The sequence below is a fragment of the Rattus norvegicus genome, chromosome 5 (assembly GCF_036323735.1).
Source record: "Rattus norvegicus strain BN/NHsdMcwi chromosome 5, GRCr8, whole genome shotgun sequence".
Taxonomy (NCBI): domain Eukaryota; kingdom Metazoa; phylum Chordata; class Mammalia; order Rodentia; family Muridae; genus Rattus; species Rattus norvegicus.
The window spans coordinates 130,667,295-130,692,931 of NC_086023.1; the positions used below are offsets into that span (position 1 = coordinate 130,667,295).

The following is a 25,637-nucleotide window of genomic DNA, read 5'->3' on the forward strand; positions in this document are numbered from 1 at the left end:
GGTTAGCTAAACAATATATTTTGGAAACCAGTCATTTAGTAGATCCATCTTAGTTTCTTCTGAGGGAGGGACATGTTTTATGTTTTCTTTGAGATAGGTCTTGGAGTATAACTCTGATTTTCCTTGAATTCATGATTTTCGTTTGCCTTCATTTGGTGGCTGCTTTTCCATTTGAGCCTTTTCTCTCGTGGTATAGGTCCTGTCTTCTCATTTGATTAGAAGTATGGAAACTTCTCATTTTAATGCAGTCCAATTTGTCAATTCTATTATTCATGGTTTATCTTTCTGGTGTTGTATCTAAAAATCTAATACAATACCTAAGCTCATTAGAATTTATTCTACATTATATTCTTGAAGTCTAGTCTTTTTAAAATTATTTGTATTTTATGTGTATGAGTGTTGGCTTGTACGCGCACCATGTGTATGCAGTGCCTCCAGAGGCCAGAAGACGTTATCAGATACTCAGGGACTTATGTTACACACTGTTGTGAGCTGCCTGATGTGGGTGCAGGGAACTGAGCTTGGGTTCTGTCAAAGAGCAGCAAGTATTTTAACCATTGTGTCATCTCCCCAGGGCCCTAATTTATGTTTTAAATCTAGGTTTATGATTCATTTAAATTTAATTTTTGTGAATGATTAACATTTGGATATATGCATTTTTATTTGATAAAAAGAAAATCTTTGTTCCATCCATTGCATTTCTTTTGCTCCTCTGTCAACCACCACTTGATTATATTTATTTGGGTATATTTTTCAGTTCTTTATTTTATTCCATTCAGATTTCCTTGTTTATTCATCAACACCATGCTCCTTTCTCTCTCTCTCTCTCTCTCTCTCTCTCTCTCTCTCTCTCTCTCTCTCTCTCTCTCCTATCTTTATTTAATTGGGTATTTCTTATTTACATTTAAAATGTTATTCCCTTTCCCAGTTTCCATGCCAACATCCCCCTAACTCCTCCCCCTCCCATTCTATATGGGCGTTTCCCTCCCAATCCTCCCCCCATTACTGCCCTCTCCCCAAGAATCCTGTTCACTGTGGGTCCAGCCTTGGCAGGACCAAGGGCTTCCCCTTCCACTGGTGCCCTTACTAGGCTATTCATTGCTACCTATGCAGTTGGAGCCCAGGGTCAGTCCATGTATAGTCTTTAGGTAGTGGCTTAGTCCCTGGAAGCTCTGGTTGGTTGGCATTGTTGTTCATATGGGGTCTCAAGCATCACTTTCTTTCTTTCTTTCTTTCTTTCTTTCTTTCTTTCTTTCTTTCTTTCTCTCTTTCTTTCTTCCTTCCTTCCCTCCTTCCTTCCTTCCTTCCTTCCTTTCTTTCTTTCTATTTCTATATCATACAAAATAAAACAAGAACGTGATTACAATTAATTAAAGAAGAGTCCATGAATGAAGGAAAGGAGGAATGGGTATGTCAGAAGTCTTTGAGGAAGGAAAGTAAAGATAAAACTGTTATAATCTAAAAAAAAGGTTAAAAAATATTTTCAGGTTGGTGTCAGTTTCCTGATATTTTTGTCCTATTTTATTAGTCAGTTTGTGTTAATTTCCTTTTAAGGTAAACCAGATTAGTTTTTATATCCACTAAATAACTTGATAAGATTTTAAAAAGAATTATCTTTGTTTTATAGGTCAGCTTGTAAAGAGCCAACATTTTTTACATTAAGTCCTTGTATTCATGAATGTGGACTATACCTCTGATAATTTCTTAATTTGTTCTATTTGAAAATTGTATGTGTTATTAATGGTCTATGGGGTTTTGTTGTCTTTTATTTTTATTTGTTTATTTATTTTTGCTAAATGTGGTTTTTCATACCTATCAGCTTAATACTTTTAAATTTAATTTATATTGGCTCAATTTAAAATTTTTATAATTATTTACACATTATTTACTGATTAATCCTTACAAAATGATGTATAATCATTTTCCCATCTTACATTTCTTTTTTTTGGTTCTTTTTTTTCGGAGCTGGGGACCGAACCCAGGGCCTTGCGCTTCCTAGGTAAGCGCTCTACCACTGAGCTAAATCCCCAGCCTCTCATCTTATATTTTTTAAAAATTAATTTCTCCATAGATTATTTTTTTATTTAGAATAAATCCTGGACTTATTTCTTTTAATGGATCCACTTAGTATTTGCATCATTCCATAGACAACATTTGTTATTAGTTTTGCAAAGAAGACAGATTTATGAGATAGATATTATATCAGCTTAGAATGAACATTTTAAAATTATTTATGTGTATAGACAGTTTGCTTGCATGTATGTCTGTGTAACACTTACTTGCCTGTTTACCTTCCTGGCCAAAGCACTGAATCCACTGGAACTAGAGTGACAGGTAGCGTTAGACACGAAGTAGGTGCTAGGAATTGAGCCTCGGTGTTGTGGAACTGCATCCAGGGTTCTTAACTGCTGAGTCTCTCTCCAGCACTAGAATGGAAATATTGAAATCCAAAGGTTTAGACTGAAGAAGCTTCTGAAGCTACACAGAAGTTATATTCACTGGAGCAGGAAGTATTCTAAGGCTGTGTTTCAGACAATTTCCTGTTAAGAGCTATATAAGGAAATGGGATACTTAAGGGACAGTGTAATGACTTCACCATTCCTTATTTCTAGACATAATGTAACCTTAATTGGAACTCTTCTCCTTCCAGTCCTTGGGTCAGCATCCATAAAAGGGCTGTGTATATTTTCTATTATTGTTGTTCTGGTACATTGTTCTTGTGTTTCTAAATCTTTTCATTATTTTTTCTCTTCTGTGAGAGGAGAAAGAACACCTTACATATATACTACCAACTGAGCGGGCTGTCCTTTTAATTTATGAAAGGCACAGAAAACCTTATCTTAACTCCAAACTGTGTTGCTTAGAACAAAATATATAGATAAACCATTACTTTTCACCTTTCTCTTTAGGAAAAAGGTATGACAGTCGGGCCATCATTATATGATCTGATAATTATGAAGTATGGTATAACAGTGAGTTTTAGGAAGCTTAACATTTGGGTAGCTGTTATGACACTTGGTTTTTTAATTGCATTGTTCACAAGTAGATATCTCTTTTCAACATTATGTGGCATTGTACTGTACTGATCCATATAAACCACAGTATAAGGTCCATTAAAACAGATATGCCTAAATTATATAGTAATGAATTTATTCAGCGGAGCCCAGGGTGTGACAGATTGTGGAAAAATATGACTAGGTATGGTTGGTAACATTATATAGTATACAGCAACACTTCAGGTTTGAAGGACAACTATTGGCAAAATAGGCAGTGGGTGTCTTAGAGGTAGAAATCTTTGACACTAAGGAGTTTACTACTATGTAAGTATAAACCAACATCAACATCTAGCTGTAGGTTTTAGGAACCATTTCATTTTATGACTTCAGGAAGTCAGTGTTTTATTTGGGCCTTCTTATGACTATGTGTATCTGAATGATGTATGAGGCAAGGAAAGAGAGCTAGAAATTTCCCCAAGTAGAAGATTTAGTTTGAAGATTGTCACCCTGTGTGTGCTTTGGGTAGAGAACTGATCCCTTCTATCCTTGAGAAATCATGGCTATGTAACTATGAAGTATTTGAACCCAGAAGCATCACCTTAAAATTATCTGTGACAGTTACAGAAACAGGAATAGATCATCAGGCTCAGATTTTAGATCATAAGTCTGTACTACCTCGAGGGTATGAGCTGACCTGTGAGAGGTGATGATTGCTGTGAGGGCTCTGATAGTTTTATAGTCTTTAAGCTTCTATATGTAAAGCAATCAGAAAAGCAGGAGACAGGAGCGATGATTTGGATAGGCTGGGGAAAATAAAGAAACGAGGCAGGAGGTGAGGAAAAGATAAATGGATCTCTACTGTGAATGCTTTGTGATGATAGTTTGTGATGAGAGGATTCCGGGAACCTGGATTGTATGCCTACAGGCTATGCTAGATTGACAGGGATAGCCACATTCCTTCAGCAGTTCTAGTTCATTTTTCATGTAGCAAGCATCTGCTGAGTGCCTGTTACGTGCCAGTCATGTGCTAGCTACTCTTGTTGTAGAAAAGTGTCAGAGGATCTTCTGAGCAGAGATATAAATGGATCATTAGACTACATGATAAAGGCAGGCAGAGTTCCAATATCTACAACATGAAACAAATTGGCCTGGAGGTAGGATGTTACGACAGAGGAAAGATATCTAAAGGGCTGACATTTCAGCTGAATATTTAAGGAGGACTAGGGAATTGCCCACTAGACCAAAGCTAAGGCATTCTAGGTTGTTGGAATAACATCTCAGTGACAAAGAGTCAGAAGAAATTCTAGAGCAGAGATTTTTACATATGAATCAGCGTGAAGGAGTGGGTAGCAGTCTTGTTTAAAACTACATGCAAAATGAGCCTTTAAAATAGTTACTCCTGTGGACTTATTAGTATGTTTTCTATTTATATTCTAATGTATTTTACCTTTGGTCCTTTACTCAGGGAATCTTCAAATGTTGGCTTATTAATCTCCGTTTATGCAGTTCCTCATTTACTAATTCCACAGGTCTCCTTCCCTTCAGAGGCTCTCACTAAAGTTTTCTGTTCAGCACCTTCATGCATCCCTCACTCTCACCCCTGCTGGGAATGATTTTTCCCACATTTTTGTACTGTGTTTTCTGGCTTTTATACTTTTACTTGTTATATTATTTTTAAGGTATACATCTGTGTTTCAATTATACTGTAATTTGATTGTTCTTTCAGGGTTCTCCTGTGTGAAATTCATTTTCATTTTCACTTTGTGTTTTGAAAAGTGGATGTTCCACTGTTTTTACCGAATCAAGAACTTTTGAGTATTCTTAGTACTAATTTTTATGTACTCAATATTTTTTAGGTATTTTATGTTGTCCTTTCTTGATCAATAATTTAAAATATTAATAATCCATAAGTAATAAGTCTTATTTTAAGATCTGATTTTTTATCTTATTAATAAGCTCCTACCACAAGACTGTCAAAATACCTTACATCTTTATTTCCAAAATATTTAAAGAGTAATATACATTAGGTTTTAATTTATATGAACTTTCTTTTAAGATGTGTACTTAATTCTTGTCAGCCACATCTATCCTACCATGTTATTAACATTAGGAATTATTTCTGCTATCTAACTGTACCCCATAACCATGCCCATCTTCTCTCCATCCTCTCTTCTCCCAACTTCCCCAGCCCTTGGAACAGCTGTTGGTCTTCCTACTTCTGTAAGGTGAGTGTTTTCAATGACCACGTATGAGTGAGTTTGCCATTCTTTACCTGACCTTTTCATTTAAAAGTATTCTTGCGGTACAGGTCTCAAGTTAAACCAAACATTGACTGGCCACTGCCACAATTCTTTGCCACCATTACCCTAGCATATCAGACTGTAGGTGGAGAGTTTGCGTCTGGGTTGGTGTTCAGGTTTCTCTTTCCATAGCCTGTAGGAGTATCTTCTCACACCAAAGAGATAAGAAGGAAGGTGTTCTCAAAGCTTATCTGTATTGCCAGAAAGAACAGAATTTGGTTATTATGGCTGAATAATAATTTTTGTGGGCACATACCAGATTTTCTTTTGGCATTTGGTGTTGTTTACACCTAGGCTGATTCTGTGTCTTGGTCATCTCATAAAATGCTGCAGTGAAAATTAGCTGAGTACCTTTCCATTGCTATGAAACAGCCGAGGCTCTCCACTTGCAGGAAGAAGACTTATTGTGGTTCATCATTTCGGAAGTTTCAGTGCATGATTGCTACGCTTGTTGCCTTGGGAACTTTATATCATAGTAGGGAGAATGTGGTGGAGGCAGGGAAAGAGAAGAAAGGGATGGGCTCCCACATTTCCTCTGAGGTTACCGCCCTCAGCCTTTCTTTTACCTGACCCCACCTCATAAAGGTTCTGGAACCCATGATTAGCATCATATCCTTTTTCTTTTTCCTTTCTTTGTTTCTTTCTTTGTTCCTTTGTTTCTTTCTTTCTTTTTTCTTTCTGTACAGGTGATTTCTCTCTCCCTCTCTCTCTTAAGTAAAATTTTTTCATACAATACATTTTATAATATTTTTTCATTTCTCCAACTTCTTCCAGATTTTTTTCATCCCTCTAACTACCCAACTGTATGTTCTCTCTTAAAACAAAACAAAACAGAATAGAATAGAAAACAAAAATAAAAACAAACAATAGAAAAATCCCTGAAGAACCTCTAAATAAACAGAAAAATGAAAATTAAAAACAAACAAGCAAAAGACCAATAAGACAAAAAATTGCCAAAGCAAAGTAAACAAAACAAAAACATTCTCAAAAATAACATTGAATTTGTTTTTTGTTGGTCAGCTATGACTAGGCATGGTTCTTGTCCTGAAGTATGGTTGAAATACTCAGTCACACTCCATTGAATAAATTGATTTCCCCTTTGCCAGTGGTGTGTTGGCCAGTTTTAGTCAACTTGACACGAGTTAGAGTCATCGGAGAGGAAGAAACCTCAATTGAGAAAATGCCTCCATAAGATCAAACTAGAGACAAGCCTATAGGGCATTTTCTTAATTAGTTATTGATGTAGGAGGGCCTAGCCTATTGTGGGTGGTCCTGGGTTTTAAAAGAAATTAGGCTGAGTGAGTCATAGGGAGCAAACCACTGAGCCGCATTCCTCCATGGCTTCTCTGCTTCCTTGCTTGCCTCAGGTTCTAGTCCCGTTCAAGTTCCTGACCTGAGTTCCTTTCATGATGAACAGTGATGTAGAAGTGTAAGCCAAATACATCCTTTCTTCCCCAAGTTACTTTGGTTCTGTGTACTTGTCATCACAGTGGGTAACCTTAACTAACACAAGCGGGTGGTCATCAGTAACAGAGAACTTTTTGATTAGAGTTGGGACTTCATGCCAACTTCTCCTTTTCTGTGTTGGGACCTTGTCTGGGCTTGAATCTGTGCAAGTCTTGTAGTACCACATGTCTGTGACTAAACTTTGACACATGGACCAAAGCTGAGTAAAGAGAGTCCAAATATCTCTTAGATATACTTATGGAAACTTTGGCTACACTCGGGAGAAGGATAGTTGGATCATATGTTAGTTCTGTTTATAGATTTTTTTCATTAATTTACTTATCTACTTTCTATGCCAGTTGCAGCTTCCCCTTCTTCCTCTCCTCTCAGCCCCTCCCTCTCCCCTGTTTTTAGAACAAGCTTCAGAACATTTTCTAATGACTCTGGATTTCATTAATATGCATTGCTGTGTCCCCCTTTCATGCCTAATGGTGTTTTTTCCTCTATATCTTGTGTGATTCTGGTTACATTCTTGTCAATTCTCGTTATCTTTACAAAAAAATGACGGTTTATTTTCTTTCTTTGTACTCATTTATTCTCCATTTCATTAGTTACATTGATGATCTTTCTTTCAGGGTACTGTTTTTTTTCCACTTTTATCTTGTCAAACTTAAGATTGATGTTAGAGGTTGATATTTATCTTTCTTCAGTGTATAAAAAGCTATATTCTGATTAAAGTGCACTTAGAGTACCTGTATTGATAATCACCCAAGAACTTCTAGAATTAAATTACCTTTTGGTTGCCCACACATTTTTGTGAGCCTTTGATATCTAGTTGGTTTATTACATAGCTCCTCATTTTTCTTCTTTGAGATCTATAGTATTTAACTAGAACTTGTTACCAAATGTTAATTGTGTACAGATTAATATGCAATTAATCAATGTTTATTAATCACCTTCTATGTGCTAGGTATATCTGACCCAATTTGTTCTATTAGCAGAGTGGCTAAAACAATGCAGCTTGTCCAGGTTCCTGTGATCTATGATGTAATTTCACATATCAGTCAGGATCCTTGCTGGAAACAAATGGTTAAAAATGAGCAATTCTGTTTATTTAATAAAGGAATTATTTGCAAAGTTGGGGATAGAGTTCAGGGAAGTTGAGATGGCTGTTTTACAAGGCTTAGGTTGCTGACCACAGAGAACATATCCCTTCCCAGTCTTGATGAGGACTGAGAGGTGATTGTTAAATACCACAGAGAAAAATAAATGCACACAAAGATCCTTTGCTAGAACATTCAACCGTGTGTGACCAGCACGGGAGGCCCGCTCACCCTTACCTCCATCTTTGGCACGTAGGTGAAACTCCTAGAATACAGAGAGGGAGAGGAGGCTGGGTAACAGCCCTGGAGGACAATGGAAGATGCTAGCACCCTCAAATCATTCATTAAGGAATCTTTTACTCTGTTACTAAGAGTCTACCTGTGTCTTCTTCCCTTTTCATTTTTACTTCTGTCATTTTAATTAGTGTTTAAATTATTGCTTGATTAAATGAAACAACCTTTTCCTCTCTTTTGACTACTCCTTAAATATATATTACTGCCAGTTAAGCTAGAGCTATGACCTGGGTCTTTTGACAAAACTTACCTCTGTGTTTATTTATTCATTTTTCAGAATTAAAATTATTGAGAATCATTTTGTTAATTTCATATGTGAAGTTGGAAAAATTCTCCCTTGATTTTGCGGTCTTGAAATCAGTATGTAGGTCTTTCCTGTGTCTTCTTGTTTGTAATTTCCATCTGAACATTTGTTGAATAATATTCAGTGGACATACAAACATTCTGTTTCCTATATTTCACAGTTATCTTTGGATTCGAGTCCCAAATGGTGAGACAATTTTGCTAAGCTAGGCAGTTTCTTGGTTGTTTTTGTTTAAAGATTTTGTATAGATTGAATTGCAGCTGCAAGTGTATTAGTGATTTTCTGTTGCTTACTTGTCACGATTTTTATTGTTTGGATGAAAAATACTATTTCAAAACCTGGCAGCATATTGATGAAAACAGAGCACTTTGTATAATTCTCTTTTTGAAAAACTAGCTCTTTAAAAGACAAAGATTGCCTCTGGGTTTTCTATTCACATGCATCTCTAACAATAGATTTATTGACAGCTCTAAGATAAGGTTTAGTTCTCCACCCTCCATCTTTCATCATAGTCTAAGCTTTTCTCCATATTAAGAAGCAGATTGGAACTTCTAAGTGACCAATAATATGGAGACATCTTAGGTTTTTAGGAGAAGCATTTGACATTTTGTCACTAATCTGCAATGGGTGTAGGCCTGTATCTTTCATTCTTTATAAAGTGGCTAATTTGAAGCTGTAAACCTACTTCCTGACACAAGCATTTTGTTGGTCTGCCTGTGGGGATGGTCATTGAGGTGGGAATAGAAGGCGAGCTATATGTCCCTGAGATCCAGACTGTCCATAACTCAATATCATCAGTGTCATTTTTATCTGACTACTTATTAGGAGTAAAAATGAAGATTGTTAGCTATTGTTAACCTTCCTCTCTCCTGTCCCTCTGATCCTTTGTGCTCTCTGGGCACATTCTTCATCAAAAGAATGTACTTCTCTTGCAATGTTTCTGGGCTGAGAATGCCACGTTGTTCTAAATTTGTTTCCTGTGTCATTCCTGGAAAACTTATTACAAAGTAATAGCGGTCCAAACTCAAGAGCACTACCTGTGGGACCAATAGCAGTAATTAGGGAGGCACTGCAAGCAGTCTGGTAAGTTGTATTTAAGACAACTGTGCTTTCTAGAAGAATGTTTGACCTCTTTTTCCTATTACCTAAAGCTTCTCTAGGATTCTTTTGGTCTGTTTCTCATTTTAAAAATCCTCTGTAGGAAAATATAATATCTGACTTAAGATGTTCAAATGGCTTGACTTCTATTTTCTTTCTAAGCCTCCAAAAAGTGATACAGAGGAGGAAGAGGAGGAGGAAGAAGAAGAAGAGGAGGAGGAGGAGGAGGAGGAGGAGAAGGAGGAGAAGGAGGAGGAGGAGGAGGAGGAGGAGGAGGAGGAGGAGGAGGAGGAGGAGGAGGAGGGGAATGGTGATGGTGATGGTGATGGTGATGGTGATGGTGATGGTGATGGTGACGGTGATAGTTTTTCTGGGTAATCCCGTCATTTTCAAATGGATTTTTCTTCTTCAGTTATTAAGTATTTAGCAATATGCTGAATATTTTATGAAGATTGAACACATAGGACATTATAGGTAAAATATTGTATACATGGTCAGATAAAACATTTTATACAGTTTGAAAATTACTTTGGAATTGATAAAACTCTTATATTTTATTATTTTTCATATATTATAGTAATTGTTAGCTTTGATTTGATTGTATATGAGAAACATTTTCAGTACTTTTCTATTGTATAATTGAACTACAAAATTTAGTGTTTCAGGAAAAATAATTTTTCTTCAATGAGTGTAATTAAAGAGAGTAGGAGATTGGATTTTAAGTCTACTAATGAGAACTTTTATAGCTTTATATTTTAAATAAGACATTATCATTTTAGAAGGCTTAGACTATAGTTTTCAAGATGTATTCCACCACATTTCCTATTAGTAGGCATTGCTTTTGATACTTTAAAGAGTAGAAAGTATTATGGGTTTATTAGTATATGTCACTGGTCATTACCCAGAGCGGTGGACTGTGTGGGGAATCTAAGCAACATCATGGGTTTCCTCTTTACTAAAAAGAAAGGGAATCATATTTCAAGAGATATTTTCAACCTTTCCAGTTGGCTCAAATTTCTGCCAAAATACCTCCAGAGACCCTTTTTTTCTTAATTCCTAGAGAACTCCATGTAAAACCTTGATTAAATCCACCGACCAACCATTCCACATTTCCTCCCTCTTCCACTCCTAATGCCTCTTTCGTTCTGTGTGTGTTCTGAGGAGACCATCTCAGCAGCGTGCTTTCTCGGTTTTTTCTTGGTCTCACCCACTCTTACCCGTGTAAGAGGAAATCACAGTTTAATTTGCATTTTCCTAATTACTAGGGATGTTATTCACTTTTTGAGGTATTTCTTAGCCATCTTTATTTTTATTTTTTTTGAGAACTTTTTGAGAACTCTGTGTTCATGTCTATAGCCCATTCCTTTAATGGAGTTGCTTATTTTTCTGAATCTGTTTTTTGAGTTATTTGTATATCTTGGATAGGAGTTCTTTGCCAGATGTATACACTGGCAGAGATTCTTTCCTACTCTTCCTGCCTCTTTACTAGAGTGGTGATTATTTTCTGTTCAGAAGTTTTCAAGTTTTATGAGGTCCTATTTGTCGATTGTTGACTGTAGTTCCTGGACAACTGGAGTTCTATTCAGAAAGTCCTTTTGCACATGCGCCTTGTGTAGTACACTGCCTGTGGTTTTTTCCAGATGTTTCAGCTTTTCAGGTTTCTCACTGAGGTACATTATTCTCAGGTGTTCTTTTCAATAAAAAAGGTATTTATCAGATCTGGTGAGCTTGTTTTAGCTACAGATATGAAATTTCAAAATGATATATCATTTAAAACTATGAGCTGCTCACTTGTGGCATTTTTCATTTAATATTTTCAAACAAAATTTCTGTAACATCAGAAAGAAAAGCAGTGAAATCTAGCAATAATTCAAAATTAGAAGAATAAAACAGAAATTTTACTATTGTATCTGAAATAAGAGCACTAGATCCAGGGGATGTCTCCTTTTGTGTATAGGAGGTCTAACATGTGCATTAATATATTTTATATATATTCATATAGACATGCGTGAACACACATACAAAGTTCTGTAAAGTTTTTTATTTTTAGTGATTATTGAGTATTTCCACTTGAATAATGTATGAATATCATACTCATGACATTAAACAATTCTTAATAATTCTTCTCTTCTTAAAGCACCTATTATAGTTATTATACCATTAATCTTCTAGCCACCACCAAACTGGTTCTCTTCCTCATTATCAGGGTTGAACTTAGGTCTGTATATGTACGAGGCAATCACTTGCCACTGAGCTATATTCCTAGCCCCATCACAATGAAACTGGCCACTTGTCACACTCAACCAATGTCTGATGATTCAAGTTGATATGGATAATAATTCCAATGCCTTTCATACTGACATAAGGTTATACTTTTCTCACTAATACTATCAGTAAATAATCTGTGAAATTCTGGCATCCTGCACATTAGATTGATGGGGTGGACATTTGACCACATTAAGTTAATCAAAAACTTTCTTAAGTGTGTTTACTTTAAAATTATTATTATTAATTAGTCCAGCCTAGTTGTGAATTCTACAGGCTATAGCGCCAACCCTCCATGCAGAATGTGTACATGGTTTCAATAATGTCAGAACTATTATTGGAGTAACTAACCATCTGATTGTATTTGAGGGTTACTTTACAAGGAGGGATTGCAAGTCTGGTACTATTAGCTTGGTATTGTGGCTGGGAAGGCCAAACACCTCAGCAGGGAACTCATTTCTATTATTTAATTAAATTAACCTTGTGTTATTTTAGCATTTATGACTATACTTATTGGGAAATACTACCTTCATTGTCAGTCAGAGAAGCTTCTGTGTACAATCAGTGGTAGTGAGTACAAAGACTCTTGGCTGCTTACACTACCAAGCAAAAGTAATGGTGAGTGTTCAACACTAAGCAGGGCATTTATACAACCCCATCTAACGCTTGGAGATATGTAGAAATATGGTGGAAAAATTTAGTGATGATTTAAAGATAGTGAGAACCTAGATGTGGGGCTGGACATCTTTAGTCCCAGCACTTGGGAGGCAAAAGCCATTGATCTCTTTGAGTTTAAAGTCAGTCTTCTCTACATAGTGAATTATAGAACAGAGGAAGCTACATAGTGGGATCCTGTCTCAGAAATGAAAACTTTAATCAATCAATCGATTAATCAATCAATCAACCAATCAATCACTAAGGAAAGACAGAGGAATGGCAAATCGCAGTCTTTTAGGAATAACATAATGCTTCAGTTATAACCATGCGGCAGCTCTGATTTCCTGTAGTAGGTCTTTACAGCCTGCCTTGCCATCGGTCAGTCACGGATGGTGAGGAGGCATATACATGGAGCCTCGCCCCTCCCTGCTGAACTGCTGGCTACTGATGGATTCTGGAGGACAGTAAGCATTTTCTTTAGATGTGTTCCCACTCTTAAGCCCAGCATGGTCCACCAGAGAGCTCAGTACCCAGAGTCCAGTGGATAATTCTGATTAAACCCAGTGTGTCTCAAAACAAACCAAAAAGAAATAAAGGAAAGGGACTTGTAGTGAGGAGGGGTCACTGGAAAGTATGAGAGGGAATGAGAGAAGAAAAAAAATATAATGCATATAATATATATGTGTGCAAGATTGTCAAAATAAAGTTAAAATTATTACAAATAGAGATAATTTCCTTTATTTTATGGACATGAAGTTAGAAAACGGATATTTGTGCACTTTTGTGAATTTGTCTAATTTCAATGTGGAGTAAAGTAGTCTATATATAGTAGAAGGGAATTCAGTGAATTATGTCAGTGAGTGTGGAAAGAGAGTACAAACCTCATTTCCCAGGCTATCCCTGAGGTATTTAGAGTTGGCCTATAGTTTCTTTGGCTTTTCTTCTACATTTGAGAACTGCAATGGTTACATAACCTAACTGACTTCGGTATTCATTTAGAATTATGTAAGGCTGCTTTGCACACAGCTACTAATGCCTCTTCTCATGTAGACTTGTACTGCTTTGCTTCATGTATCACTTTGGTTTTGTCCTCTCAACAGTTTCCAACCCCACTTGAACCGTCATCTTTGTTGCATGACTTTCGTGATCACTATTCTTATGTAGTACTACAGTTTGGGATGCTAGCCCTGGCTTATGTTCACTGTGACTGGATCCCTCCGACCTTGCCTCTTGCATGTTTCATGTTGTTGATACTTTAGACCCACCAGGTATCTCAACTTTTATTGTTTTAGTTTAGTCTATATATGTATAATCTTATAAACATTTCACCCTTTGTATAAAAACTCAAACCATTCTTAAATTTCAGTCTGGATTGGGTAAACATTTACTACCCTCTAAAGTTCAAGTTTCTGAACATAGAATTATTTCCACAGATTTCTCAGTATACTACATTTTATGTGTAGCAATTTCTGATAAGTGTCTCTCCTTTAGCATCTAGAATATGAACTATATAAGGACAGGTTTCTGGAGCCATGGTTTGTTACTAGCATATTGTAGTATATTTACTTTTCTTTCTCAATTAGAGATGACCTTGTCTGCACTTCAGTAAAATATATGGATGACTCAGAACAAATGTATCCTTTTCCCTCTCCTTTTGCATGATACACGTGTGTGCACATGCACACACACACACACACACACACACACACACACACACACACACGCACACACACACAGAGCTTTGTTGTATGACATTAGTTGGTCAGTGGAAATTTAACAGACATAGCTCTAACAGAGACTTTAATGTGCTTTGTGTAATTTGTCCAGGCTTCTTTGTTTTTATTTTTTGGATTATATTTGTTTGCTTTATCATGCATGGTGATCATTTGAAACAATGGTATATGAGAGACAAGTTGCTCGGAGCCCAGCCTGACTCTCTACAGACTAAATCAAAGTTGCTTATATGAAACCATAAAACGATCATGTGCAAGCTTTTGAGTTTAAGAATAAATGTTTATAAATCTCTCTTTGGGTGTTGGGCTTCACATGGCTGCATTATAATTAGTTTGTGTGTGTGTGTGTGTGTGTGTGTGTGTGTGTGTGTGTGAAGTTTCCTTCATTAGGAGTGAAGACTGTACTTTTTCTGTGGGTATGAAGATCAATATATGGGATGTAGTTAGAGATGATGCTGGTTTAGTTATATTAGCTTATGACAGTTGTATTTATACATATACAACTACAAAACAACTCACACATAAGGCTCAGAAATTATTGAAGAAGAGAGAGAAGAAAGATTTGAATAGCTAGAGGGTAAAAGAGGTTTCTGTGGAATTATGTCCTTTAGGAATGTCAGGTGCTATACCAATAAAATGCCTTAGTATGATCTGAATAAGACAATGACAATAGAAGTTCTAAACTGGATGAGGGAATGTCCATGAGGTCTCAACCCTACACACAGAACTAGGCAACTAAAGAATGTTGACAGGAGGGTGGACTTACTAATTGGTTACCCAATACCAATGGTCAGCCTTGAAAACATTCATATACATAATATTATATAGATCTGTCAGGGTGTATATATTTATTTAGGAATATGTATGCAAATGCTATCTATATATAACAATGATTAATGAAAAAAGAGGTCATGAATTCAAAGAGAACATATATATATATATATGCGTGTGTGTGTATGTGTGTGTGTGTATGGATATATTTTCCTTTGGAAAAATAATTAAGAACACAATAGATGCTTATTATAAGGGCTTGGAGAAATGGCTCAGTGGGTAATGTGATTGGTACAGAATTTCAAGGACCTTTGTTCACATACCCAAAACCTACAGAATTTCAGCTTGGTAGCACATGTCTGTAATCCAGTGCTCTAACTGCAAGGTGGGAAATAGAAGCTGGGGAATGCCAAGAAGCTCTTGTGCCTGTTTGCCTGGTGTATGTTGCTGCCAAAGAGATGCCATGTCTTAAACAAAATGAAATGAGAATCCTGAGACCTGAGTCTGTCATCTTATCGCCACGTTTGCCGTAGCACATATGCACTGTACATACATCTGTATTCATGTAGATGAATAAACACAAATACACTCATACTTCATAAAAATGTATACTATTGTTATCCATAGAGATGTGGAATAACTCCTTGCATGAGTAAGAACAAAAGAGAGTACTCTACACAGTTGGATGCCAGGGGGACTTGGTTCTTATATTGTACCATGTAATATTTCTTTTTGAATTACTTGCTCAGAATACTAATTCCTTTGGGAAACTAAGTATTGCCTTATTTTTTGTTGGGCAGCATTTCTTTATTTCTTCATTCCTACCTACTTGCATTATTTTATGAACAATTTTCTTTGAAATTCATTGTTGATGGAATCCTAGACCTTTCCTTAATGGATTACCCCTTTTCCCCAGTTTCTTCTAGTTTATAAGCATAGAAAAGGTCCTTTCTCAGTAAAAGGAAGCAAAATTTCCTAGAATTTACTTAACCTTTTCAGACTTTCACATCTCAAAGAGCAGTTGACAAAGGCATTGTGGTTTCTGACTCATTGGTGCAATCTTCAGTCCCCTTGTCACATGATGGACATATTTATCAAAGAATAGCAAAAGCAGTGTGAGGACATAGTGGAGAGGTTAATTCTGGAAGTTGTCTTGGGGAGAAGTAGTAGGTGAGCAAGACTTTAATGACCAGACCTAAGGGGGCTCTTATTACGGAAAAATCCTTGCATAAATGTGCCAAGAAAATAAATGTTTGAAGAATATACAAATAAAACTGTGTACAAATATAAGATGGAATGATACATAAAGTTACACAGATATCTAGAGGCAGACCTCAGACTTTCGTAGTAGGATGATTTGGCATTGTATGCTTTTGTTGGTGAAAAGATCAAGAAAGGCATCTCAGTGCAATTTGGAACAACCTAAGGGAACAGAGGTTGATGGGATTAGCACTGAGAGTAATGGAGAACATTTCTGTTTGTTGTACAGAACCAGCAAGAGAAGATTGCTTGAAAAGGGACAGAAAGCGATGTGGGAATCTTTTCAGTTAGAGTAGGCTCAGGGTCACAAGGGTTATCACTGATATAACCAGGTACTCAGAGCATTCTAATCAAAAATGCATACACATAAAAATATTTTACATAGATACTTTTGAGTTTTGAGGAAGAATTATTTTAAAATGACATTTACCCTTCATATCTTAATTTTAGTCATTGCATAATTAGTTCTAGAACATCAGTTACTTGTCTTGTATTCAGAGTTTATTGATTATTATCTCTCAGTATTTCAAGAAAATCACTTCATTAGTTTACTTAGAGCATCAGTTTCTGTAGAAATGGAAACAGCCACGCACTTAAGGAGTTACACTACCAGATGTCTCTGTTTCTCAATGCCAAGGAAGTCTGTGGTTGGAAGAATCAACCATTTTAGGTTTCTTGTGGAGTGAAGTTTATTTGAAGTTATGAAATGTACAAAATTATAAATATAAAACTTCTTCAGTGTAAGAATGATGCCAAATTACTCCTCCTATCCTAGAATTTTCATTCATTCTCTTGCTGAAATCTCCTGAGGCTATTTACCAGAAATATTTCAAAGGACAGCCTTCATTGCCAAGCTCTCTACCTATAACACTGCTGCCTACAGGGCTTCTGCAGGCCTTGTAAGTAAAAATTATTAAGGATAAATTTCACATGCTCATAAGCAAACTTATCTCTGATAATTCAAATCTGCCAAACAATCAGTGGCCCTCCAAATTCTAAAAGGAGTTTTTTAAATTTTTATCTGTCTTACAATTGTTAATGACTATTCAGCCCCATAGATATATTTACAATATACACCTAAGACTTGGGGAAGAATCTCAAAAGAGAGAGAGTGGCAGAAAGATTCTAAAAGCCAGAGAACCACAATGTTGACTTTCCTTTTATTCCCATTGACAATTAATCAAAGATTTTAATGAAATCAGTTGGGAAAAATTTCCTTTTCAAATACCTGTAGATTCAATCTCTATCATTAACTCTTTTCTCTCACTGCTTCATAAAAGTCCTTAGTTTTGTTTTACCTATTTCATTATATTGATATATATTATCACTATTTCTATCTCCAGGTTTTGGGTTTTTCATTTTATATTATTAGTACCAGTACATTTTTTTTAAAGTTTGAAATAATAAATATTGCTACTTCATTCCATTGAGACAGTTACAATCAAACAGACTGCTCAAATTGTACGGGCATAGTGACTCTCTGGTTCTTGTAAGCATATGGAAGCCTGGCCCCGAAAAGTATCCCCCTTCTTCCCTCAGATCGTCTTTATCTACAGTACCATCGCAGGGAGAAAGAGAGGAGCTTGTTAGGTTTCTCTTTGAGGCAGCCAATGCTGTGTGCATCTCCCGTTCTTTCCAGTTACAGCTTGACTCATGTTTTGGGGCCCAGATGGGTCTGGGGTTCAGTGATTGGTTATACATGTTTTTTATTGTTAATGATTAATTTTGTATTCTGCTTTTTTTGTGTCTGCATTTATGTTTTGAGGTGTTTTTCAACTTCTGTGATAAGTCAGATGCATTGGAATTTTGATGGTGTTCATTTAACTGTAGATTGTTTATGTTTGGGGGTGGGGTCTGGATTTTCCTTCTATCAATTTTATCAGTACATGAACGAGATGGGTTTTTAGCTTCTGGTATAATTGTTATTTTCCTTTTTTGGGGGGAGCACTTAAAAGTTTTAAAGTCCAAAGATTTTACTTCTTTGGTTAGATTTATTCCAAATTTTTAATTTTGTTACTATTGTATATGGGATTGTTTCTCTGATCTTTCTTTTCCTGTTTTTTTTTTTTTTTTTTTTTTTTTGCTGTGCTTATTGTGCTTGGAAGGCTACTGATTTTCTGTGTTAATTTTGTATCTTCCTACTTTGCTCAACATGTTTATAGGACATAGGAATTTTTTTTTTAGGACATAGGAATTTTAACATAGAGCCTTAAGGTCTTCATATATAGAATTGTATCATCGTCAAATAAAGATATTTTGATTTATTCTTTTCTTATTTTATCCTTGTGTCTTAATGCCTTAGCTAAGACACTTTACACTATTTTGAACAAAAGTGAATAGAATGGACATACTTTTATAGGAGATGATTTGAGTTTTTCTTTATCATCTTATTGGCAGTAAGCTTGTATTACCTTTATTATGTTGAGCTATGTCCCTTGTATTCCAAGATTCCTTTCTGTATCATAACTCGTTTCACCGTTATTAATAATGCTGATCTATAATGAGCATGGATGGTCTATTTTTATCTGTCTTCTTCAATGTATTTCTTCAGTGTTTCAAAATATTCCTTGCAAAGGTTTTTTAATTCTTTAAGTTTTCTCCAAAGTATTTTCTTCTTTGAGGCTATTGTGAATGGGATGGATTAATTTTTTTTATTGGACATTTTCTTTATTTATATTTCAATTGCTATCCCCTTTCCCAGTTTCCCCTCCGGAAACCACCTATTCTGTTGCCTCATCCCCTGCCTCCACGAGGGTGCTTACTCACCCACCACCTACCTACTCCCTCCTGCCTCCCCGCCCCGGCATTCTCCTACACTGGGGCAGCAAGCCTTCACAGGACCAAGGGCCCCTCCTCCCACTGATGCCCTACAAAGCCTTCCTCTGCTGCATATGGGTCTGGAGTCATAGGTGCATCACTGTGTACTCTTGGGATGATGGTTTAGTCCTGGGAGCTCTGGGGGGTCTAGTTGGTTGATATTGTTCTTCCTATGGGGTTGCAATTCCATCAGTAACCTCAGTCCTTTCTCTAAATATCCATTGGGGACCCCGTTCTCAGGTCAATGGTCAGCTGCAAGCATCTGCCTCTGTATTTGTCAGCTCTGGCAGAGCCTCTCAGGAGACAGCTTTATCAGGCTTCTGTCAGCAAGCACTTCTTGGCATCTGCAGTAGTGTCTGGTTTTGGTGACTGTATGTAGGATGGATCCCCAGGTGGGTCGTCGTCTGGATGGCCTTTCCTTCAGTCTCTGCTCCACATTTTTTCTCTGTGTTTCCTCCTGTGAGTATTTTGTTCCCCCTTCTAAGAAGGACTGAAGCATCCACACTTTGGTCTTCCTACTTCTTGAGCTTCATGTTGTGTGTGAACTGTATCTTGGGTATTCCAAGTTTTGGGGCTAATAGTCACTTATCAGTGAGTGCTTATGATGTGTGCTCTTTTGTGATTGGGTTACCTCACTCAGGACGATATTTTCTAGTTCCATCCAAGTGCCTAAGAATTTCATGAGGTCATTGTTTTTGTTTGTTTGTTTTTTAGTTTTAAAAGAATTAATTTATTTAAAACTAGTTATTAAATTTTAGCTTGCTTAAATATAGATATTAATTAGATTAAAAACCAATTCCTCTTTTTTCTCTGTATTATTATTTTTTTCAGGTGGATATATTTTTTATTGGATATTTTTATTTACATTTCAAATGTTATTTCTTTTCCTGGTTTCCCGACCATAAGGCCCCATCCCATCCCTTCTCCCCCTTTTTCTATGAGAATGTTACCCCTTCCCAAACACCCCACCTTCCAACCGCTCCACTCTGTCATTCCTTTACACTAGGGAATCCAGCCTTAGCAGAACCAAGGGCTTCTCCTCCCAATGGTGCCCAACAATGCCATCCACTGCTACATATGCGGTTGAGCCATGGGTCTTTCCATATGTACTCTTTGATTGTTGGCTTAGTCCATGGGAGATCTGGTTGGTTCTTATGGGGTTGCAAGCCTTCCTCTTTCTCCACATCCTTGCCAGCAACTGCTGTTATCTGAGTTTTTGATCTTAGCCATTCTAACTGGTTTGAGGTAGAATCTCAGGGTTTGCATTTCACTGATAACTAAGGATGTTGAACATTTCTTTAGGTTCTGCATGGCCATTTGATATTCCTCAGTTGAGACCTCCTCCTCCTCCTCCTCTTCCTCTTCTTCTAGATCTGTATCCATTTTTAATAGGGTTATTTGATTCTCTGGAGTCTAACTGATTGAGTTCCTTGTATATATTGTATATTAGTCCTCTATTGGATGTAGGGTTGATAAAGATCTTTTCCCAATCTGTTGGTTGCTGTTTTGTCCTGTTGATGGTGTCCTTTGCCTTCCAGAAGCTTTGCAATTTTATGAAGTCCCATTTGTCTATTGTTGTTCTTAGGGCATAATCCATTGGTGTTCAGGAAATTTTCCCCTATGCCTATGTGTTTGATGCTCTTCCTCACTTTCTCTTCTATTAGAGTCATTGTTTCTGGTTTTATGTGGAGGTTTTTGATGCGCTTGGACTTGAGCTTTGTACAAGGCAATAAGAATGGTTTGATTTGCATTCTTCTACATGCTGACCTCCAGTTGAACCAGCATCATTTGTTGAAAATGCTATCTTTTTTCCACTGGATGGTTTTAGCTCCTTTGTGAAAGATCAAGTGACTATAGGTGTGTGGGTTCATTTCTGGATCTTCAATTCTATTCCATTGATCTACCTGCCTGTCTCTGTACCAATATCTTACAGTTTTTATCATTATTGCTCTGTAATACTGCTTGGGGTTAGAGATGGTGATTCCCCCAGTAGTTCTTTTATTGTTGAGAATAGTTTTCACTATCCTGGGATTTTTGTTATTCCAAATGAATTTGCGAATTGCTCTTTTCTTTTTAAAACCATAAATTATCCTTGTTCATTTTTATCGATCATTTTAAAGTCTACTATGCATGATCTAAGTCAATCCTTACAAATTTGACTTACTTTTAATATTCTGTAGCATATTATATAGCATCTTTCTTTATGATTCTGGATTAATTCGCTTAGGATAATGTAACCTCTTTTGTATAGATTTGAATATTTAACCCTTTTGCATTTGAGTCATTTTAATATATTTGAGCTTAAAATAAGTATCCTATTTTTCCCTATTTGTCCATCATGGTTTAAATTTTGCTTCCTTCTTTTTCTTGTCTGTTATTTAAATAAAATAAAAATATTGCTACTATATTTTCAAATAGGTTTCCATAAGACCATAATATGATACATGGTTGAAGTATTTCAGGAAAATGGTATATAGTTATGATGTAATGAAAGAACAATGTAGCCAGAAATCTATATTTCAAAGACCCTTTCTGATGCTTTAAAGTATGAATTTAAATAGACACTAAATACTCATGTGTTTCAGGTTCATCATTATTGGATCACAGTGAAGATTTAGTGATAGGAATAAAATCATTCTGAAATTTCACATTTTTAGAGAGCCTGTTACATTATTATTATTATTATTAAGAACTCTGTACATAGTAACAATTTAAAGATTTCTTCTGAAATCCACCTACTCTGTTCAACTGTTAAAACAAATAGAATATATGCTTTCTTTTAATATTGGAATGAACATTAACATGTGATTTTTAGAATATGAAAATTTAAAGTGTCCAAAATTGTTCTAATAATGTATTATACATCAAACACAATGATTTGAAATATACTTCTATTTATATTTCTGTGTTACCTGTGCCAGGTCCATTATGTAAACAGCTATAGAGTTTGGTCAGTAGTGGATAAAGATACGTTATTTGTATTCAAATCACCTGTGACTGCTACTTAGTTACTTATATAACTTTGGAGTTATCTTAGTTATTTATTCCATGTTTTTCTGGTATGTAAATTGAAGTAGCAACAGTACTTCATTCATGAAAATTGATCTGAGGTTTAAATTGACTGGAACACTTAACCATTAGGACAGATTTTATCATACATTAAACCTAGAATTATTAATTTTCTACTAAAATTAATTTCTTAATAGCATCATAGTTAAAACTTACATTTTCTCTTAATATGGAATTATTATATTTTTATCATGTATTTTGTGTGTGTGTTGGTGGAGGTATGCCCAGAGAACATCCTCAAGTAGTTGGTTCTTCTTTAATTATGTGGATCCTGGTATTAAACTCACATTTGCAGCCTCAGTACCAAACATCTTTATACATTGAGCCATCTTTCCTGTCCAATTATACTTAGCTTATAATGAGAAAAAAGCTGGAAAAAAATTTAATGAATTTTTCATGGTCATTCAGAAAATGTAAAATGGACCTAAATCATTTGACCTCATATTTAATGTTGTTGTGTAATATATACTCTGTCAGATGGGGAGGCAGGAACAGGAAGGGGAGATAGGATAAAAGGTTTATGGGTAGGAAACTGGGAAAGGGGATAGCATTCGAAATGTAAATTAAAAAAATCTAATAAAATGTAAAAAAATACTCTCTTTAAAAAAAGTCATAATAAACATTTTGATGATAAAAATTCCAAGAACCATTTTTATATAGTGAATCTTCTTGGAGATTATGAATACAATGGACAGAAAACTAATAGGCAAGTCTTTGGTCTTGAGTAGTTCATATATAGCTCAGTTGTGAAGTTGAACGAAGTTCAGCATACTAGAAGTTTTATTTTATCCTCATTTTTTCCTAACTAGGAAACTATGATTCATTCCTCAGTTTGTTGGGACATATGGTCTTCAGACTCCAACCTTGCTTGTTTTACAAAGGGTCGAGACCACAATGGCCAGCCAGAGATGTCTGTAGTACGACCTCGAGTATCTGAAAGTCCTCCTTACTTTGAGCTGCCAGTGCTAAGACTATGACTGTTTAGACTAAACAGCCTAAACAGTGTCAAGCAAAGGTTGGGACTAGTATCAGAGCTTATACTGCTGAGATGCAAGAACCTCTATTAAAGCACAATTCTCTTATGTTTTGTTATAGGTAACCTCGGCCGGGTTGAGCAAGTCTCTGATTTTGAGTATGATCTGTTCATTAGGCCGGACACCTGTAATCCTCGCTTCCGAGTCTGGTTCAACTTTACTGTTGAAAATGTGAAAGAATTACAGGTGAGGGAAATGGGGCTATCAGTGGGAACTTAGGGGAACTTAGAGAAGGAACCTGGTTTGGTTTCTTTAACAGCTGTTAAACCTATGGCTGTAGCAGCAACAGTGAGTAGTGGGTAAAATGCTGACTTATGTTTCCTGATGGGAATGAACTAATGCAAACCTTTATCTAAGAAAAAGCGTGTTGTTTACTGAGTAACTCCTTATATGTTATGCTTCCTTGTGGAACACCATAAGCAAACACTGGGAGTGCCTGTTGCTTTCTGTATCTAAGATGCTGTTACATCACCTCTGTCAAAATCCAGAAAGACATTTCTCACAGGGGCCATCTCAGTAAAAGCTCTTCTCTTATTCAACAGGATGTTCATATTTCTAAGGCTGCATAACTCTTAGACCAAAATATCTTCCCTAAAGTGTGTGTGCTTGGGAATTCAATGCTATTTTATTATCTAGTGATTCTGGAGAACCTTGTATTTTCTGTTTGTGTTTAAATTTTATAAATATATTAATCTGCTTTAATCTTGATTTCTTCAGGTTTATTTTCTAACTGCCAGTGATTTGTGACACTTTTGAAAACTTGTTTTTCATGAGAGAATATTGGTAAAAATAGAGCGATAGAGTTCATATGCATTAAATAAACAGTCTAATTCTAATAAATATTGCCTCTTTATTCCATTCAGACAGCTACAATCAGACTGCTCAAATTGTACAGGTATAGTGATTCTATGGCTCTTGTAAGCATACGGAAGCCTGGCCATGAGTACTATCCCCCCTTCTTCCCTCAGATCGTCTTTATCTACAGTACCATCGCAGGGATAAAGAGAGGAGCTTGTTAGGTTTCTCTTTGAGGCAGCCAATGCTTTGTGCATCTCCCTGTTCTTTCCAGTTACAGCTTGACTCATGTTTTGGGGCCCAGATGGGTCTGGGGTTCAGGTAGTCCTAGGCTCTTGTTTGACACTATGCTGTTCCTGGCATACTAGCCTGTTGGGCCAGGAAGAGTTCCTGAACCTCAAAAAACTACCAAGGAGCCGTTTCCAATTTATTCTCATTAGGTTCTCTTTATTACAAGTTTGGGCTTGGGTTCTCCTCCAACCTAATCCTGGCAGAGGAGGATGGGAAGACGGAGCAGCCTCAAAACCTCAGCAGGATAAGGATTTATAGGAAATCAGAGTATGTACGTGACAGGAGTGTCCAGCCTAGCAGATATCTAAAGGGATGACTATTATATGCGGACAGGTGCGTGTCCTGAAGCAAGACTGAAAATCACAAATGTCTGAAAGAACATCTGAAGAAGTCAGACTAATCTTTTGTTAACTGTTGTTAGAAAGTAACTAGAGAGCTACTCTGCGTAAGGACAAGCAGTGGGCTCCTTCCTGGTACTTGGGTGCAGCTTGCATTTAGCTGCACGACAGGTTCTCATATATATATATATGAGGCTAGTCTCAAAATAGACTAGGTTTGGTCTCTCAGCCTCAGCAGAAGAGCGGGACAGTGCATTTTTGCACTTTTCAACTAATTGTCACAATTCTCAAGAATACCACAGACACAGCACTGAGGAGTGCGCCACATTTTTTGAAGTTTAGAGGCCCTGGATACAGAAAGGTATTTGTATACTGGTAAATATGGCACCTCAGAGTTTCAGCACATGGGGAAGGTGATGAAATAGCTGACGCTCACACACAGACCCCTACACCCTGTGCAGCTCTAAGGCCTGGCCTTGCTTCTTGCTTTTACCTAATCTTACATTACCAAGTCTCTTGACAGTTTCCATGGCAGTATCGTGCTCATTCTCCTTTTTGGCCATGCACAGTGGCTCACCTAACTCTAGGATTATTCCACAAAAATAATCAGTAATCTTCAAAATAGTTTGCCAAAATCTTGTGGGCTGCCTGCAATTATCGCTGTCTATTAGGGAGTGACATACGTCCTCCCCTCCTTTTGTTGCTGTTGACTCAGGGTGGTAAGTTAGGCTTGTCGCATACACACTCCTCTGAGCAGCAAATAGCTATTATGCAGACCGTTTTTACAAATGAAGGGAAACACTTTCTTTAATGTCATATAAGTGTGCTAGGATATCCAAGTCCATAAAAAGGACCACACTTTTCTTTCTTACATAGTTTATAATCCTCAGCTCGCCTGTTGTGTCTAAAAAAGCCATTCACTGCTAGAAAGGGGACTGTTTACTTTTTCATTTTATTGTTAAATAGAGACCTAGAACCTGCACTTACACTATATCTTAAAAGTTGGACCACATTAGGACCAGCCAATGTTTCTGCAGTCTCCATGAACATCGTCTGTATATGGCTA

The 25,637-nt window shown here is 36.5% G+C and overlaps 1 protein-coding gene across 1 annotated transcript in view; it reads left to right on the forward strand.

Moving 5' to 3' along the window:
- Agbl4 (AGBL carboxypeptidase 4) overlaps positions 1-25,637 on the forward strand; it is a 1,279,356-nt gene that overhangs the window by 183,744 nt on the left and 1,069,975 nt on the right. Inside the window, 1 exon segment of the mRNA NM_001350232.2 lies at positions 23,209-23,333. Within this exon segment, the coding sequence (NP_001337161.1) occupies positions 23,209-23,333 (125 nt within the window).